The sequence below is a fragment of the Gambusia affinis genome, linkage group LG10, assembly GCF_019740435.1.
Source record: "Gambusia affinis linkage group LG10, SWU_Gaff_1.0, whole genome shotgun sequence".
In the NCBI taxonomy this organism is placed as follows: Eukaryota; Metazoa; Chordata; class Actinopteri; order Cyprinodontiformes; family Poeciliidae; genus Gambusia; species Gambusia affinis.
Window position 1 is genome coordinate 15097052 of NC_057877.1, and position 16203 is coordinate 15113254.

The 16203-nt window shown below is 39.1% G+C and overlaps 1 protein-coding gene across 5 annotated transcripts in view; it reads left to right on the plus strand.

Moving 5' to 3' along the window:
* arhgef18b (rho/rac guanine nucleotide exchange factor (GEF) 18b) overlaps positions 1–15938 on the plus strand; it is a 51264-nt gene extending 35326 nt beyond the window's left edge. For all 5 annotated transcript variants that reach the window (XM_044129401.1, XM_044129402.1, XM_044129403.1 and 2 more), the window contains 5 exons: positions 272–553; positions 670–819; positions 7667–8024; positions 9021–9149; positions 11104–15938. In XM_044129401.1, coding sequence (XP_043985336.1) covers positions 272–553; positions 670–819; positions 7667–8024; positions 9021–9149; positions 11104–11390 — 1206 coding nt within the window. In that variant the 3' untranslated portion in view covers positions 11391–15938. The remainder of the gene's footprint in view (positions 1–271; positions 554–669; positions 820–7666; positions 8025–9020; positions 9150–11103) is intronic.
* The last annotated feature ends 265 nt before the right edge of the window (positions 15939–16203 follow it).

Genomic DNA, 16203 nt, shown 5'->3' on the forward strand with positions numbered 1-16203 from the left:
CTATTTCATTACCGTCACCAGTGCATTGTGATGACCTTGGTAGCTGTGCACTGCTAGTGATGCTTTTTAATTAACATTTGATTCCTATAAGCATAAGTGGCCATCTTAATTGTCAATTAACATCTTATGGTTACCAATAAACAGCCCTTCACATATTCCTCACTTCCACTGACTTTCTAAAATGGATTTAATAGATCACAAATATATCCTGCATTCTTAGAGGGAAATATTCACCTTTTCTATTAAACATACACCTCCATGTCATCCTCAGGCCATTGTAGCGCAGCAGGACAGTCAGATTGAGCTGCAGAAGGCCTCGCTAACAGAGCGTGTGTCTCTGCCTGGGCGCAACAAAGGAAACGGGCTCTTGGAGCAGGAGAAGCAGCGGACTTTAGCCCTGCAGAGAGAGGAGCTGGCCTACCTGAACAAGCTTCAGTCTCAGCACAGGCAGGAGCAGCAGCGCTGGGAGAAAGAACGGGAGCGGCACCGGCAGCAAGTGGAGGCAACCGAGGCCCAGCTACGACAAAGAGAGGAGGAGTGCAGAAAACTAGAGGTACAAGTTCAACACGCTGCCGTAAAGATACTGAGCAGATTTAAATGGGTTTGAATGCATGGTGAGGGTTGGCTGTAAAGAGTGTGTTATACAATGTGTGTTTTTGTTGAATACAGGAGCAGCTGGCTAAGGAGAAGGAGGAATTGGACAGGCAGAGAGAGACGTATCAGAAGGACTTGGAGAGACTGCGGGAGTCCACTAGAGCTGTGGAAAAGGAAAAGGAGCGACTGGAGTCCCAGAAGAAGATGAAAAGGAAAACAATTGAGGTGAGAAGTCTGTAATGGTAACTTTAATATCATGTGGACAATATCAACATTTACTGACATGTCAGGATGTCAGAGCGCTTGTTAAATAGACAATTTTACAAGCACTCAAACTCTTAGAGCACTTTGTGGATTGGGTTGTTTTAAAGGATGCAGAAAGAAAGTTATTAAAAGAAATTTAGTCTCTTTACTTTGAAGGAGCTGGCTTACTTCGGGTATCAAAATCTAGCTGTACGTGGTCATTAATTAATCGGAGCAAAATTCAGCTTCTCACTGTGAGAGAGAGAGAAGAAGAGACAGCAGTCGCTGAAGGAAAGAGGTTTTAATAATTTAAGCAAAAAAGCAACAAAGTCAAGTTTTCAACTGTTTCTAGCATCCTATATTGGCAATTAGCAAAATTACCGTTTCTAATTATACACATTATTTCCTACAGAATAAACACCTACAGGTAAAAGGCTCTGAAGGATTAAGTGCATCATCTATTTTGTATTCATTCACTTCCTGTTTAAACCCTGAAGCCTATTTAACTATTTAAGTGTTTTTTGTCAGTTCTTTCACCACGTTTTTGGAATCATGTGGTTAATTGAAATAAGATTTTAAAATGTACCTCTCTGTAATTACAAAGGGATTTTGTAATTAGAAGAACAGCATACCAGATTAATTTTGAAAGTAGACAATCCGAAGATGGTCATTCACCATGTGAATGCAAAATTTCATAATGAACCCGTATTAATATCGGGGTGACTTTCTATTTTCCTTTTATGTTTTTTTGGATCAACAATTGATATTTGTCTTCTAGAGTTTCAAGACAGCCGTCAGTCCAACATTGAGTTCACTTGGATTTAGAAAGCTGCCATAACACACTTATAACGCTTCACCGAAACCATTCAAAGCATCATTATTTCTAAAGCACTGTTGGTACTAAATGTTTTTGGTAAACATTATTTTCTTTCTTCTTTGCTGAACTGGTGGGCTAACGCTAGCTTTCCCTCCTTTGTTCTGAGGTAAATTGTTGATGGTTCTGGTTATAATATGTTTTCCTTTTAACTCCTGTTATTTATATGCAAACAAAACCTACAGGAACAATTGTTGTTCTGTTTCATAGAATTAGCACTTTGCTTTGGACGTCACAGTTCTTTATGTGTGGTGATGTAGCAGCGTACAGGGCTGGGCTCAGGTCTCTGCTGGTGGTCTGAAGCAGAGCTGGATCCCACCTGAGTGAGTTATAGCAGCATCTCGGGGACGTTTCTGCCCCCTGCAGGTCAGTCACAGAAATAAATTGCTGTTCTCTCGTTCAAATTGTAAAATCTTCCATCGTTTGTGGGTTGACGTAATTCATCACCCTCTTCTATTATCACCAGAAAATGTGAGAATGTTGATCCGTTTTTCTAAAACATGACACTGGAAGAGTTGGGAAGTGTTTTTCAACACTTCAACCAGGATTGAAGTCCATAGTGGGGACATTTTTGCATCTCCTCATCATTTTCATTTTCCTTAAAGTGTAATTTAAATGTAGAGAGTAGTCTTTCTTTACATTCCTCTACCTTCTTTTCCCTGATGGTTTTTGTTCCAAGCATCTGCTCTTATTACAGAACAATGTGGGTCGTTGTTTGCCTGTTTCATGGGAGAGCAGTTCTCAGGATGATCCGCTGTAATTTCATGCCTGGTGCTCACAGCTCCGTCAAGAAGTCATAGTAAATTTGCCCAATAAAAACTTTGAGTGTTTAGTTCAGATTCTTGTTTCACTCAGTCATCGCTCAGTTCATTTGTTCTCAGTTTCCATTTGTGTTTTATCTTTTTATCAAACGCAGAAACTGTCCAAACCAAAACAAAGAGAGCAGTGACATCAGTGGCGGCGTCACATCCCGCCTCCCACATGATTCTGTCATCAAGAGTCATTTGATAATCTGTATACTCAAAATAATTCTTACACATAAACAGCAAAGTGAGTTGGCAGTGACCGGTCATAACCACGTTGTGTACCAAGAAGGTTTGGTACCATAAATTCAACCCAAAAGACAAGACGACACCCGATTCTGGGTTAATGAGAATGGAAAAATAAGAATAAACACTTTCTTTTTTAGAAATATCAGTTTCATAAATTGAAAAATTGGATGTCAAAGAATCTCTAATCATCATAGAACAATTCGATCAGGACTTGTATTGAGGTTTAAAATGACCACTTTCTTATTCACCACACTTTTATAGTTTGAAAGTTACATGTACGCAGAGGACCCTCAGCCCAAATGGGTCCCTGTGAGCCACTGCAGGGTTAAAAACTAATATAGTTACTTTTTCCATTGATTGCTTATTTAACCACCAGTTAGCAGCAGAGCTAGGAGTCTAGATGAAGCTGCTGTTGTATTTTTTTATGCAGTATTGCATAGAATTAAAGGGGCTGTTATTAAGATGTAAATACATTTTAGTTTTAATTTTAAACTTTAAAATTAAAAAAACTAAGGTGAGTTAATTAAACTTTGTGTAATTAATTCACTAAGTGTGAGTTTTTCCTAGGGTCAGTGGCCTGGCACATTATTTATGCATCATTAGCTAGCCACTGTGTGTGGAAATTTTCTCACAGTGCTAATAAATCGTCTGTCTTGTCTTTTGCTTTTTCACTGCTAAGGTTTCTTCTGGAAAATTACTAAATGCTGCCACATAAACAATTTTAACAGGGAGGAGTTCTTCAACATAGTCTGGTTTTTGGCCAGACTAAGTCAAGTAAAAAGGTCAAAGAAATATGGACAGATTTTATGTGTATACCAACTCTTTTATCAGCGATTCTGATACAAGCCTCTTTTGGTGTTGACTGCAGTTTTAGGCTCGTTTTAGCATTCAACATTGTGGGGGTTTTTTATCTGCCTTTTTGTATAATGGTTGTGTTTTTTTAAATTCTTTTTAATCAGTACTATTTATTTATGTAGTGCAAATTCACAACAAGTGTAATCTGAAGGCATTTTATGGACCGAAATGAATCGATGAGATCTATGAACCTTCATTAGAGTGGCATCTGTTTTTTACCTTGAGATATTTCTCCAAAAATGTCTAAAAAGTTCAGGGTGCAACTTTGATTTAAGTAGAACTTTTTCTGAAATTTGCTAAACTACATATCTCATCAAATTTGTATGCTTTTTATCTGGTTTTTGCTAAAGCAGCAGCTCTAAATGTACTTTCTAAAATGCATTTTACCAGATGAATAAACTGCAATATGCTAATAAATAACTGTAACCCCCAAACGTCCTGCACGTAACATTGACTTTCGTACTGTCGTGTGTTTTGTTGCACACGTCTCGGATGTGGTTCTGTACTTTTTGCTGTGCTCTGGGACATTTCTTGGCTGTGCTTCTGGGAGATTTGGACGTGGTTTTTTCCTCCTCCTGCTTCAAACAACATCAAACCAGCTTTTCATTAGCTGGAACCACAGGATCTCTTCCAGGCTCTTTGCCAACCTGATATCATCTGACATTTAATATCCCCCACCCAAAATTAAGTCTCATCAGCAAACCTAGAGAGCTATAATTAGACCTTGTTAAAAAAAAAAAAAAAAAAAAACGTGAAAGGGGGAATGATTTTTTTCCACATGTTTGAGAAATAACTCTGCTAGTTGTTGCTCGTCAGTTTTTCTAAAGAATTTCACCTTCAGCCAAAATCTCGTTTGATCTTGATTAGGTTCTTTACACGTCTAATTATAGAGCAGTTGTGTGAATATAAAGTAATAAAATTATACATCATTAAGATTTCTTGAACTTTTCAGTCTCTAGAGAAATAATATCGATGTAAACTTCCTAAAGGAAGAAACTGGGCTGATTGCTAGTAGTCCAAACAATCTTATCAAATATAACGCGCTCATTTAAGACGCCTTTAGACAAAACTGCTGAAGTTGTGGGAGCACAAAACAATAAAAATCTGCTAAAGTGACTCATAATATGCTGACTCACATTTGTGCCCTAAACAAAGGTAAACTATCCCCCTCCATCTGTAACCTCCGCCTGCAGTTACAATTCAGTCTGTGCTTATTGTCACCCTCACCGTGTAAACAAACACAGATGCCTGTGACTCACTTCCTCTTGACGAACAAGGAGAAAGCACAAGGCTTTATGAAGCTTTCTGTGTGCATTTCCCATCTGTTGGCTGTGCTTTTTGTTTGTAGTATAATTCATTCTTTTAACTCATAAGAGCCATGCATCAGGATTCATATCACTGTTTTATATAGTGCTATGGCACAGAAACGAACTTCAATATGTTGAGAACTTGGATTAGACAAAAATATAATATTTACAGATGTTTTATTTTATTCAGCCTTTATTTTACCAGACAGGACAGATTTTCAACTGGGACCTGGCAAAAGGCAGAAGCTCATGAGGAAAACAGAAATATGAGGCTATAAGAGCCGACATTTAAACAGCAACAGATAAAACGGTATAAAGCTCCACTAACTATTACAGTCGTTAAAGAATAGTACATTAGTTGTGAAGTAGATGGAAAATGAGATATGCTGTTCATTCTTTTTTACAACTCAGTCAAAAAGTGTGGTTTACATTTGTTCAACCCTAACAGAGTTATTACTTGCAGATGCCCCTGTCTCTGCTATTACAGCTGCAAGTATTTGAGGTTTTTGCCATCTTTGCACGTCTACAGACTTATTTATTTGCTCATTTTTGTTTGCAAAATTGGTCAACCTCAGTCAGTGTAGTTCTGTAGAAGGGTTCAGATGTTTGGTAATTTTGTTTTTGTTAGATCAGGAATTTTTTTTGGTCTTTAAAAAAACCTTTTTAGCCAGAGTTTCAAGTTAGTTGAGGGGAATCTTGTTAGTTATGATGTTTGAACAAGAATCATAATGTATTTTTTTTAAATTAATACTTGCATTATTAAACTTTAGGATTAAATGATTTGATTAAATTTAGATCAGAGCTGCAGATGCTTGAGTGAAAAATGAATATAAATTAAAACTTTTATGTGCACACACACACACCACATCTTACAATCAAGTTTAGGTAAGATTTAGGTCTGGAGCTTAAACGATCCAAGATCGTTTAAGGTGTTAATTTTCCACAAGAAAATATATTGTGCATTGTCAGTAAGGATGTGCTTGATTTATGAGAATCCATGAAACCTTCAGGCCGAGACGCTGTGTAATTAGCCAGTCCAAACCTGCCGTCATCAAATCCCTCTGGAAGACGTTCAGTCCCGTTTACGAGCCGTCAGTCAGAACTCCTTGTCATGTGGCCTCTTCATGTTTTCTTACCTGGATATCCGTTTATGTCATTAAAGCTGTTTGCCTTGTTTTAGAAACAATCAAACATCTGTGTGTCATGATGAGTGAGTGCTGAAAGAAGGGAAAATGGAGGGAAAAGAGGAGGGCAGGGTCAGGGAAGGGGTGAAGGATACTTTTCCCACACTAAGGCTTCTGTTTTACTCGAGTTATTCCAGTTTCAGCTGGAGGAAACATGGTGTTTAAGATCATCAATCATGTTCCAGGTACCGAACAGAGCAGATGGAGAGATTCCCCATTTAAACCTAAACTAGTGTTTCCCTTACCATTTTGTCATGGCGACGCCCCGCAGCAGGATCCATCCCGAGAAAGCTAAATCAACTCTCTATATAGAGCCAGATCACTATCAGAAGTCCTTTTTATAACAATAATTTTATGACTTGCTGCATTCCTCTTGGTTGTGCGGTAGGCTCCACTTCTGCTTTTCAAAGATGCACAGTTGTATAATTGTTCATCTGTTTGCAGCCATTTTCAGTTGAGTTGGTATTTTCAGTATTTCTTAAATGCGCAGAAATTTCTTTAATTGAACTTAGATTGTGCAACATAATACGACTTTAACCCCTTAGCTGTCATGATGACAGAGATCTGGGAGGTCGGATAGCTGTGTGCTACAGAACAGAGATGCTGGTGAGAACAGCCTTGCCATAGAGAGCTTTAAAGCCCTTGGCTAGATGCTCGTTTCCTGGGTCTTCAAGCTACTTGGCTTAGACCAAATTCCTCCTGACACATCTGCAAGGCACCATCATAAGAAACGTTTACTTCTTTTTAGCTTTTGATTCCTTTGCCTAAAGTAAAGTAAACATCCTGGGGCAGCGTTGGAAAGCCACAGTGTTTTTGCAAGGAATGAGCTGTTTGATTGCTCTCTTAATTCTCTCTAATGGCACCTATTGGAGGCTCTTTATGGTCCTTGTAACTTAAGATGCTGGATTAGTAACACAAACACTGGCGGAGGCTCTCTGATTCTGCAATCTTCCTGTTTGACTTGATCTTCACGTCGTCTTTAGTTCATTCTTGTAATTTTGCAAACAATGCAGCCTGTGTGTTTCGTCCTCTGATGTCATGAGAGCTGTTTCTGTTGCCCTGCTTGTCCTGAAGTCCTGTCTGTTGTGTTGGACACGCCCTTATGTGCACAGGGACCATTAGTGGTTTTATGTTTCTCATTTCATGTGCTTGTGTGTGTTTCTGCGGGGGCACACGTTCATGGTCTTTGTGCGTTTTTACTTTAGAGCCTTTGTTAAACCGACTCCTCTGCAGAATGCAGGCGTTCAATGTGTTTCTCATTTCCTCCTTGGCTTATAAATACAGAGAAGTAAATAGATCTGTGTGATGGCGCTGCTTCACGCTGCTGATTTAGGCTGTTTTCTTGTGTTTCAGAGTGTTTACAACACACACACACACACACACACACACAACTAGCCAGCAGGATGTTTCTCATCAGCTGAATCAGACCACAAATGTAAATAATTTCTGTGCAGAGATAAGTAACCCATCCTTTGAACTGCTATGCTAAGTTTTTTTTTTAACCCCATTGAAGCGTTTTCTTAGCGATTTATCCACCATCTCCTCTTTCGCTCTAAGGTGGCTCCGATGTCTGGCAGTCTGAACGGGGATCTCATCTCGTCCTCCGGTCTCGGCAGCTCCTCCTGTGTCTCAGAGTTGCCCCACTCCCAGAAGCCCGTGGTGCGGGGAAGCCTCTCGGTGGCGCAGGCCGACTACCCCGAGCGGCCTGAGGTCATGCTCCGGCGGGACACGGGCTCCTCGACGCTTCCTCTCCCGCTGAAGACGGAGGTGCCGCTGCACCTCTTCAGCACCACCAACCAGCAGCACAAACCGGTCGGGGTGCAGCAGCAGATCCCCACCAAACTGGCAGCGATCAACAGCGGCAAAGGGAAAGGGAGCAAAAGTGGAAAAGCGTCACATCGCACCGACAGCTCTGGTAAGCAACCAATAATTTCCATTTACAGTACAGTATTTATTCTTTTTATTATTAGGCTTGTCACAATAGCAGATGTTTCTGGACAATAAATTGTCCCAGTAATTATTGCGATACACAATAATATTGTTGTTTTGAGACCATTTTCAAGTCGTATAATAATGCAAGCTACATTTCTAATGAACATATCACTCTGGAACTGGAAGACATTTTAAATAAATGAAAAAAATCAACAAGACACTTGAAACAAATAGAAATGAATACTGAAAATTGTACCAGACTAAATACTCTTTGTAATTTTTTTAATTGATCATGCGGTTTATTTGGAAACAAACCCCAGTGTTTAATGGGACAATATGTGATAGTCCAGCACAATATATATTTATATAAATCTGAAAGGCATGCATTTGTATTCACCCTCTTTACTCTGATACCCCCAAGTTAAATCCAGTTTAACCATCTACTTTCAGAAGGCTCCTAATTTGTAAGTGGGAGTCAACATGTGAAATTAGAGCAACAGGTAACATGTCCTCCTAACAGCGTAGTTGAGTGTTCAGAAACAGACACCAGCAGTGACAGCGTTGCAGCTGTCAGCCTGTGGGAGATGTAGATGTTTATCTCAGAAGGAAACAAGTTTTGAGTTGCTCTTTTTGAAATAATTCCAAATTATGTGAAAAGGAATGTTTTGAGATTCCTCTCTGCATGTCTGCACTTGTATTGAGGCATATTTAGAGCTTTCAAGACATTTCCTCCTCCTTTTTACTTTAAGTAGTTATGAATCTCACAATAATTATAGAACTACAACTTTTGTAAAATGTGTCATTAGATTGTTTTATTAATTTTTACACATTCCTTAAGCCTGTTAGAGCACTGTATATTTGGTTTTGCCCTCAAAATGATTAAAAAATTCCCTGTGGGAAGCTTCACTGCTCCACACATCTACCACTGCAATCTGCCGACCCTCTGTCTCTTTTTGTGTCTCCGTTTTGGACATCTTAGCCTCGGTGGACATGAAGCAGATGCTCCCCCTGAAACTGTCTGCTAGAGACGACAACGTCCTGAAGGCCAAACGCTCCATCAGCCCCCATCAGCTGCCCCTCCAGTCTCACTCCCTGCATCACCACTCGGGTATCTGTCCAGATAAACACATCTTCACTGTACCTCATTTATCAAAAACTGGCAAAGAAATTGTCATCCGACATGATCCACGTGTGATTTATGAAACTTTGTGAGTGGTAGATAATTGTGTGTTGAATTTTAAGGTGACAGAAATTGCATTTTCCATACCACGTCATTGTATATTTATAGTTTTTTGTGACCGCTTTTGTATAATCAGACTTTCTTTATTTTCTTCTTCTTCTTCTTCTTTTTACAAGGTTCATAGAGGTGCTTGAAACCCTTGAAAAATGCTTAGTTTTCTATTAAGTGTTTTGCAGGTTTGGAAAGTGCTTGATTTCTGTATAGAGTCCTTAAAATAACTTGGCATTAAAACTGCACACTTGGGTAATAAAGTGCAATCCAACATGTGATTAAAGGCCTAATTTTGCCAAGCACTATTTATAATTGAAACCAGATATTTAAAGATAATAAAAAAATATTTTTGTCCTCTCTGTCGGAAAGCTTGGTGAGAATATTTTTTTTGTAACTTTTTCTGACCAAAGGAGTTTAATTAAAGGAAGCATCACAACAAAATTAAGATGTCATCAAAAGACACAATAGAGAAGTGAAACTAACATTCTCTGCCAATTTTGTGTAATATTATGTTTATGGTTGGCTTCACCAATAATGAGCATTTAATCGTCTCGTGTTAAAAGTACAGAATGACGAACAGATTCTCGAGCATGACCCAAAACTGAGCTGCATTTTTCTGCTGCACACGTTTGAACTTTGGAGTTGGTTCTCACGGAAACAAACCTGATTGTTCACCTGGACAAGTGGGACCCGCCCTGTGGCATTCCTCTGAAAAGCTCACCCTCATGCCGGCCTCGCCCTGTGTAAACACCCATCAGTTTCTCATCCTTCCTTTTGATAAATGGCCAGCTCTTCTGTTCACACACACCCACACACACACGTTTTGATCCCGCTCTCTCATAATCACTTAGAACAAAAACCATTGGGAGGATCTCATGTGATTCAGTTCAGTTAGGGTTAAGTAGGCCACACAGGGGTTTCTGAAGGGTTTAAAATGACATCAGCAATTGCAAACGGTATTTCATCAATCTTGCTATTGAAAATAAAGCGAACTCTTGGGCACTCCATCAGAAATGTAAATATCACAGCAGCTTCTGCAGTTCCAGCGAAATTGAGTATGGGACATAAAATGATGTGGATTTAAAGTTTTTATTTTTTTTGTCCTTCACCAGATTGTTTTTGCATATACAGCATATAAACCTTCTAGAAATGTCATAAATAAGGCTACAAACCTTTGGAAACCGTAGATCCACCTGTACACATTACCTGTGCAAATAGTGACGTAGCTAAATTAAACTGAAGCAAATTTAAAAACGTTTTAGCAAAGGTAAAAAAAAATAAAAATACCTTGGTGTTTCTCCTTTGGTGTTGGTTGGCACCATCTACAAAATTGGGAGTTTCCAGTTTCTATGTATTCATCTTACTAAACTTATTTTTACCTTTTTTGATCATTTATTTTTTTTTATTCAAATATTGTAAAACAATAATAAATTAATATTTGAAGTGTGTCTTTTAGGAATCAACTTTGAAAAAAATATATTGTTACAAATTTATACACGTTACTGAATAAAATGTATAAACCACCAAAATATATTATTTTTTGGCACTACCAGAACTCCATACATGTCTCTTTGATGGAGGTTCCTAGTCACCGATGTTTATCCTCTTGGTAATAAACTCGAAAGCTTCCTGCTCCACTCAAATGCTTTTTATCAGCTTCTAGCCAAGACTCTGGCGTTTCCATGGATACCAAATATGTCTATATTAAACTGAGGGGGAAAATAGTCCGAATCTGCCCCCCGGTACCGGTTCTTACCAGCTTGAAATATTGCAAACATCCTGCTGTTCATGATTTCTGGGTTAACCCTTTGTTTTCTGCTGATGTTTTCAGATCAGCTGAGTCCAGAGCAGACTGGGTTAGACACACAGCCCACCTCCTCCATCAGCTTCACCCAGAAGCCCCCCATGCAGGGCGTGCAGCCCCATCCTCCCCCCTCCGTTCACCACCTCCACTCCCAGAGCGCCGACTCCCTCCCGTTCCAGCCCCACCTGCAGCCGCACAGCCTCAGCCAAATCGCACAGGCCAACGCCTCGCTGAACGTTCACGGCCTCAGTGTGACGCCGCCCTACGGCCTCCCTGCTGAGGACCTCAACAAGGAGGACGTCATATTTTTTTAAAGCGCCAGCTGCCCCAGGAGCGAGCACCGACTCCCAGTCTGACCACAGCGTGTTGCCGAGGCTCGCGTGGAGAAATTTCCCCAACGTTTTATTTGATAGCGTTTGCTAATTCACATTTTTATCCAAGCTGCCTCTAATAATTTATTTAATTTTTAGGCATATATACTTACAAGCATGGGGTACAAAGGTGTCCTCAAACAAAGGAGTCCAGCGTTGATTTATTATTATTTTAATTAAGTTTTATTAATCCAAAGACACAAAACACATTTCTGAACAGGATCTGACTGAAAGGAGAATGGTGAAGGATTGTTTTTGTTTTCATTTTTATCTAGAAGACGTTTGGTTTGTGAGGAGCAAAACGTTCAGTGAAGGATATTTACCGCTCTCTCCTGCTGGTCCTGGACCCTCATGAAGCTTTTCACCAGAAGTGATCAGAAAAACTCTGCTTGAAGTTTCATCTGCACATTGTTAAAAAAAAACAAAAAAAAACAAAACAAAAATAAAAACCTCCAAAATAACGAAGGAAGATTTCATAGGGATACGTTGTAAAAAGTTGATTGTACAGCTTTTATGATTGTAAAGCTTAATTGCATTTTTCGGTACTTGTCTTAAGTGTGCTTCTTTCGAAAAAAAAAAAATAATAATTGTAACGACAACACCAGCCTTGTTGCTGGTTTAGAAAGTTAACTAACATTTTATTTCAGCAAAAAGAGGGCTTTTTTTTTTTTAAGTAATATGTGTAAAACTCTGAAGTGAGACTCAAAGAACACTTTCCTTAGAAGAGTTGGAGAGTTTTTTTCTTTGGTTTCGTAACCCTAATCTGCCAATCTTGTTCTGCTTTGGTCAAAATGACTTCCTGAATTGTGCTTATATAAGTGGCAAAATTCCAAAACGTGGTCAAATTTGAACTTTCCCTTTAGTTTGTTTCACAAAGGGTGAAGAAAGTAAAGCGGTTCGGTTGAAAGACGTTCTGTTCCCAGTTGTTTTCGACGTGCTGCAGGTAAAGACCGAATCTGTCTGTTCTGCTGCTCATGTTGAGTTTGCCGTGTCTGCATGCTGGACTTTAAAAACAAACGGTTCATCAGAATCAGGATGAGCAATCAGTTCAGATGCTCTGATCCTGAGTTAGAGGCTGATTTCCGATCTGTTTATTTTTTTTTTTTTAAAGCTTGATGTACTCGTATTGAAATTAATAAGATAATAAGAATTTAAGAAGATATTGGGTTAGAATATCTTTTTCTGGCTTTTTGACAAAAAGGAAGCGGATTTAACGTTGATGTAAAACAAGATTTTTCTGTTTCAGACAAAATGATCATGGAGTTTACATTTTAAGCAATGTCATCATTCTATATTATAGGTTATTATGCATCTCTAGGTACTTGGCTCCTTCCATTAGTTACAATTTCTGAAAGGCTGCCGACATTAATCCAACCTTTAACAGCCAGCCTGGTTAAAAGCTCAAAAGTATAAAATACAGTTCCTGGAGCTCCATGATTCTTCTACCATAGGCATGTCTGAACATGTTTTCTCTTGACTAGCTTCTGGCATCTCTGTGCTTCCTCTCATTCATTTTTAACCACCTTAGCGGGACCAAAACTCAGTCGTCTTCACTCGTTAGCTGCGTTCACGCTGAAGTGTTGTCACCACGGCAACCTGGTCGCTTTTTTATGCACAAAGTTTTCTGCTGGTTGGAAACTTAAACATCAAACTGATCACTGGTTAAGGCAGATCCCCAGCCCACTGCTGGCTGCATCTCGATTCTGGAGTGCGTTTGGAGAACTCATTTTAAAAGAAGAAGTAGCAAAGGCTGCCTAAGTTTTAGGAGTTTCTCCTCACTCACTACTGGTGTATATCGAAACCAGAGCAGTAAGAGGAGACCTAAAGTTTGTGTTTTGCAGCTGACTATCAATTTCAAAGTTAATGCACGAAACTGTTCCGAGTTTGTTTCACGTTTGATAATATTTCATTTGAAGGATTGTGAATGTTAAAAAGATGTACAAATGATTGTCTTGAGGAGAAAATGTGGAGCTTTCCAGTTTTTTTGTTTTTTTTTAACTCTTCGCAGACAGAGACCAAGCTCAGTAGGATGATCCGGAGCGGCTTATTTTATATCCTATATATTTTTGTACATAGTTTATGTGACCTACAGCATTAGCTGCCTTCCTGTTGCTTAATTTGTCATGAATCAGGTTGTAAAAATCCAGCGGACGTCTGTTTTGTGTGTACACTTTACACACACCCACGCACAGGCTTCTGTGTACACTCAGTACGGTACACCTGTGGACGCTCTCTTCTGTCGATAAAACCATAATCGCATGTTGCTGTGATTTAACTGAAATTGAAGGCGTTTTTTTTTTTCTTTTTTCTTTCTCTCCTCACTTGTTTTTGTTGTCCGAACTAACCTCGATGTCCGCTGCCTGTTGGCTCTCTGGTACGACTCATGATTGAGGTTTCACCAAGATTATGCATCAGTTAAAAATATAATTGTCTCCTCTTTTTTTTTTTTTTTTTTTTTTTTTTTTTTTTTTTTAGTGGTTTGAACCAAAGACACATGCGGCTGACTCTGTTCCTATCTGTGCACATGCACGGAGGATTGAAGACACCGTGCTCGTTCTGTGGTTGTCCACAAGGTTTATTTACTTGCCTATAAAAGAAAATTCTTCAGGGAGTGTCCGTAGCAATTGTTTACAACATCTTGTAGTCCAGCTCACATCCTGCATTGGGTCTGGTTTTGGGAAAACATACGCTTCCTCTGCAAAATTACAGATCCCTCCTCATCTACACTGTAGACATTATGATGATGATGAACCAGTTGAATGTCGGTGGGATCAGTAGGCATGGGTTGGCATGCTTTATGTTTTAAGGTTTAATTTCTGGTATTTAAAACAGAACATTTACTGGCTTTATAAGCAACATATTGATCAGGAGGAGTTGCAACTTGCAACTCCACAGCCAACAGTGGCTCTTTGGTCCTTCCTTAATGGCTAAAATAGTGCAGAATCATGTTTTAATATAGATATGAAAAATGCAGATTTTAGCAAGTTTTAAGTACTGTAGTTTTTCTTTTTTGCCCATGGAATAAATCCTTCATTGAATTTCCACAGCAGAAATATCTGTAATATTTATTATTGACTCGTCATTATGGTGGAAACTGTTTTGTTTGTTTTTATTTGCCTCGTTTTTTACAAACATCAACATGCCACCTAAGAAAATGTAGTTTTTCTTCGTTTTAAATCCTAAAGCCAGAAACAAGATGGTGGTTCTGTAAAATTGACCACTAATTTTCCTATAGCAGATATTCAAGGATTAAGTTGTCCTTTCACCAAAGGCTCTGTGACATTTGTGGCCCTAAAGTTTTATATAGCTGGATGAAGGGCAAAAACGACTCCTTAGTGTGTAAAGGTTGCAAAACACCATATTGGTTTCCAAATGCAAATTGCATTCAAATACTACAAATTTCTGCTCTTTATAGAGTAAAACAAACATTACCAGCTTAAATTGGCTGCTTAGTCAGGCTTTCTGCTCAGGTAGCCAGTCTGCGTGTAGCTTCACAACTGTAGTTTAAAATGGCATTACCTTAATAAATGATAGGTGGCGCTCAATTTCCATCCACGCCTTTTAGTGACCTTTGCCTCTGCAAATACTTTCAAGAAACATTAGTTTCCCCCCCCCCCAAAAAAAAAAAAAATTGCATTCTTTCAGCCAGCCAATTGGTAGTGAACAGCAACAGGCAGGGGAGGGGCTGCTCCTTACAGTTTGAGAAAGCACCATCACGCCAGGTTTTTTTCTGGAATCTCATTGAAAGGATTTTAAGGTACGATGTCAAATTGTAGCTTTTTTTTTTTTTTTTTTTTTTAAAGCCTAACTTTATATTGCAGTGACAGCAGAAACCTGCCCATGCCTAGTGCCCAGCACTCTGGCTTTGACCTCAACTATAATGCGGCATGCTGTTGGAAGATGTTTGTCTGTAGACGTTTTGTGTGGTCGCTCACTCCAGGGTACGTTCATAACTCTGCAGCAGATGGAAAAACTTGTGTAAGAGCACTTTAGCTTTGCTCCAGAGTTTCGCGTCCATCCTCAGCAGGTGCCACTGTTCTGATCAAATGAAGTCTTAAACGTTGCATCGCTGCACTCGGACGCTTGGTGTACTTGACTGTTGTATATTTCAGAATGTGGTCAGTCGTGCCACTGTGTGTACATGTATGTTTTTGTGTGTGTGTGTGTGTGTGTGTGCTACAAAGCAGAAGAAGCATTTTATGCACACTTGTTGGACCTGTAATATGTAAATAAACACGCAAAATATTTTATTTCCTCTGCCAATTTTACACTAGTCACTTTGGATAGTAGCATACTTGAAGAGGAAAATAAATGATTATAATGTCTGTTTTATGTAAACTTGTTTGTACCGACACTTATGACATCTGTAGCACACGGCTAAAAAAACTGATTTTTGTACTTTTCTTTTTTCTTTTCTTTCTTATTCACTGCGCCACATTAGAGCACAAACCGCTGCCTTAGAGAGACCTAGAAATAAAAATCTCAAAATTATTATTTTTGTTTGGATTCTTTTTCATTAATCAGAGGTGACGCAGGGTTAGAGCACCCTCTTGTGGTTACTGAAGGTAGCAAACAGCTTACCTCAACATTACCTTCACACAACCAGCACTAAGGAATGTTGTATTTTCTTATAATCAAAGATGCTAACAAAATGTCACCTGCTCCGTTGTTATAGAGCACAACATTAAACAGCTGAAACCAGATTTTGACTTGTTCCTGTGCATAGCTAGCTGCTACAGGAAGTTGGAAAAGCTCA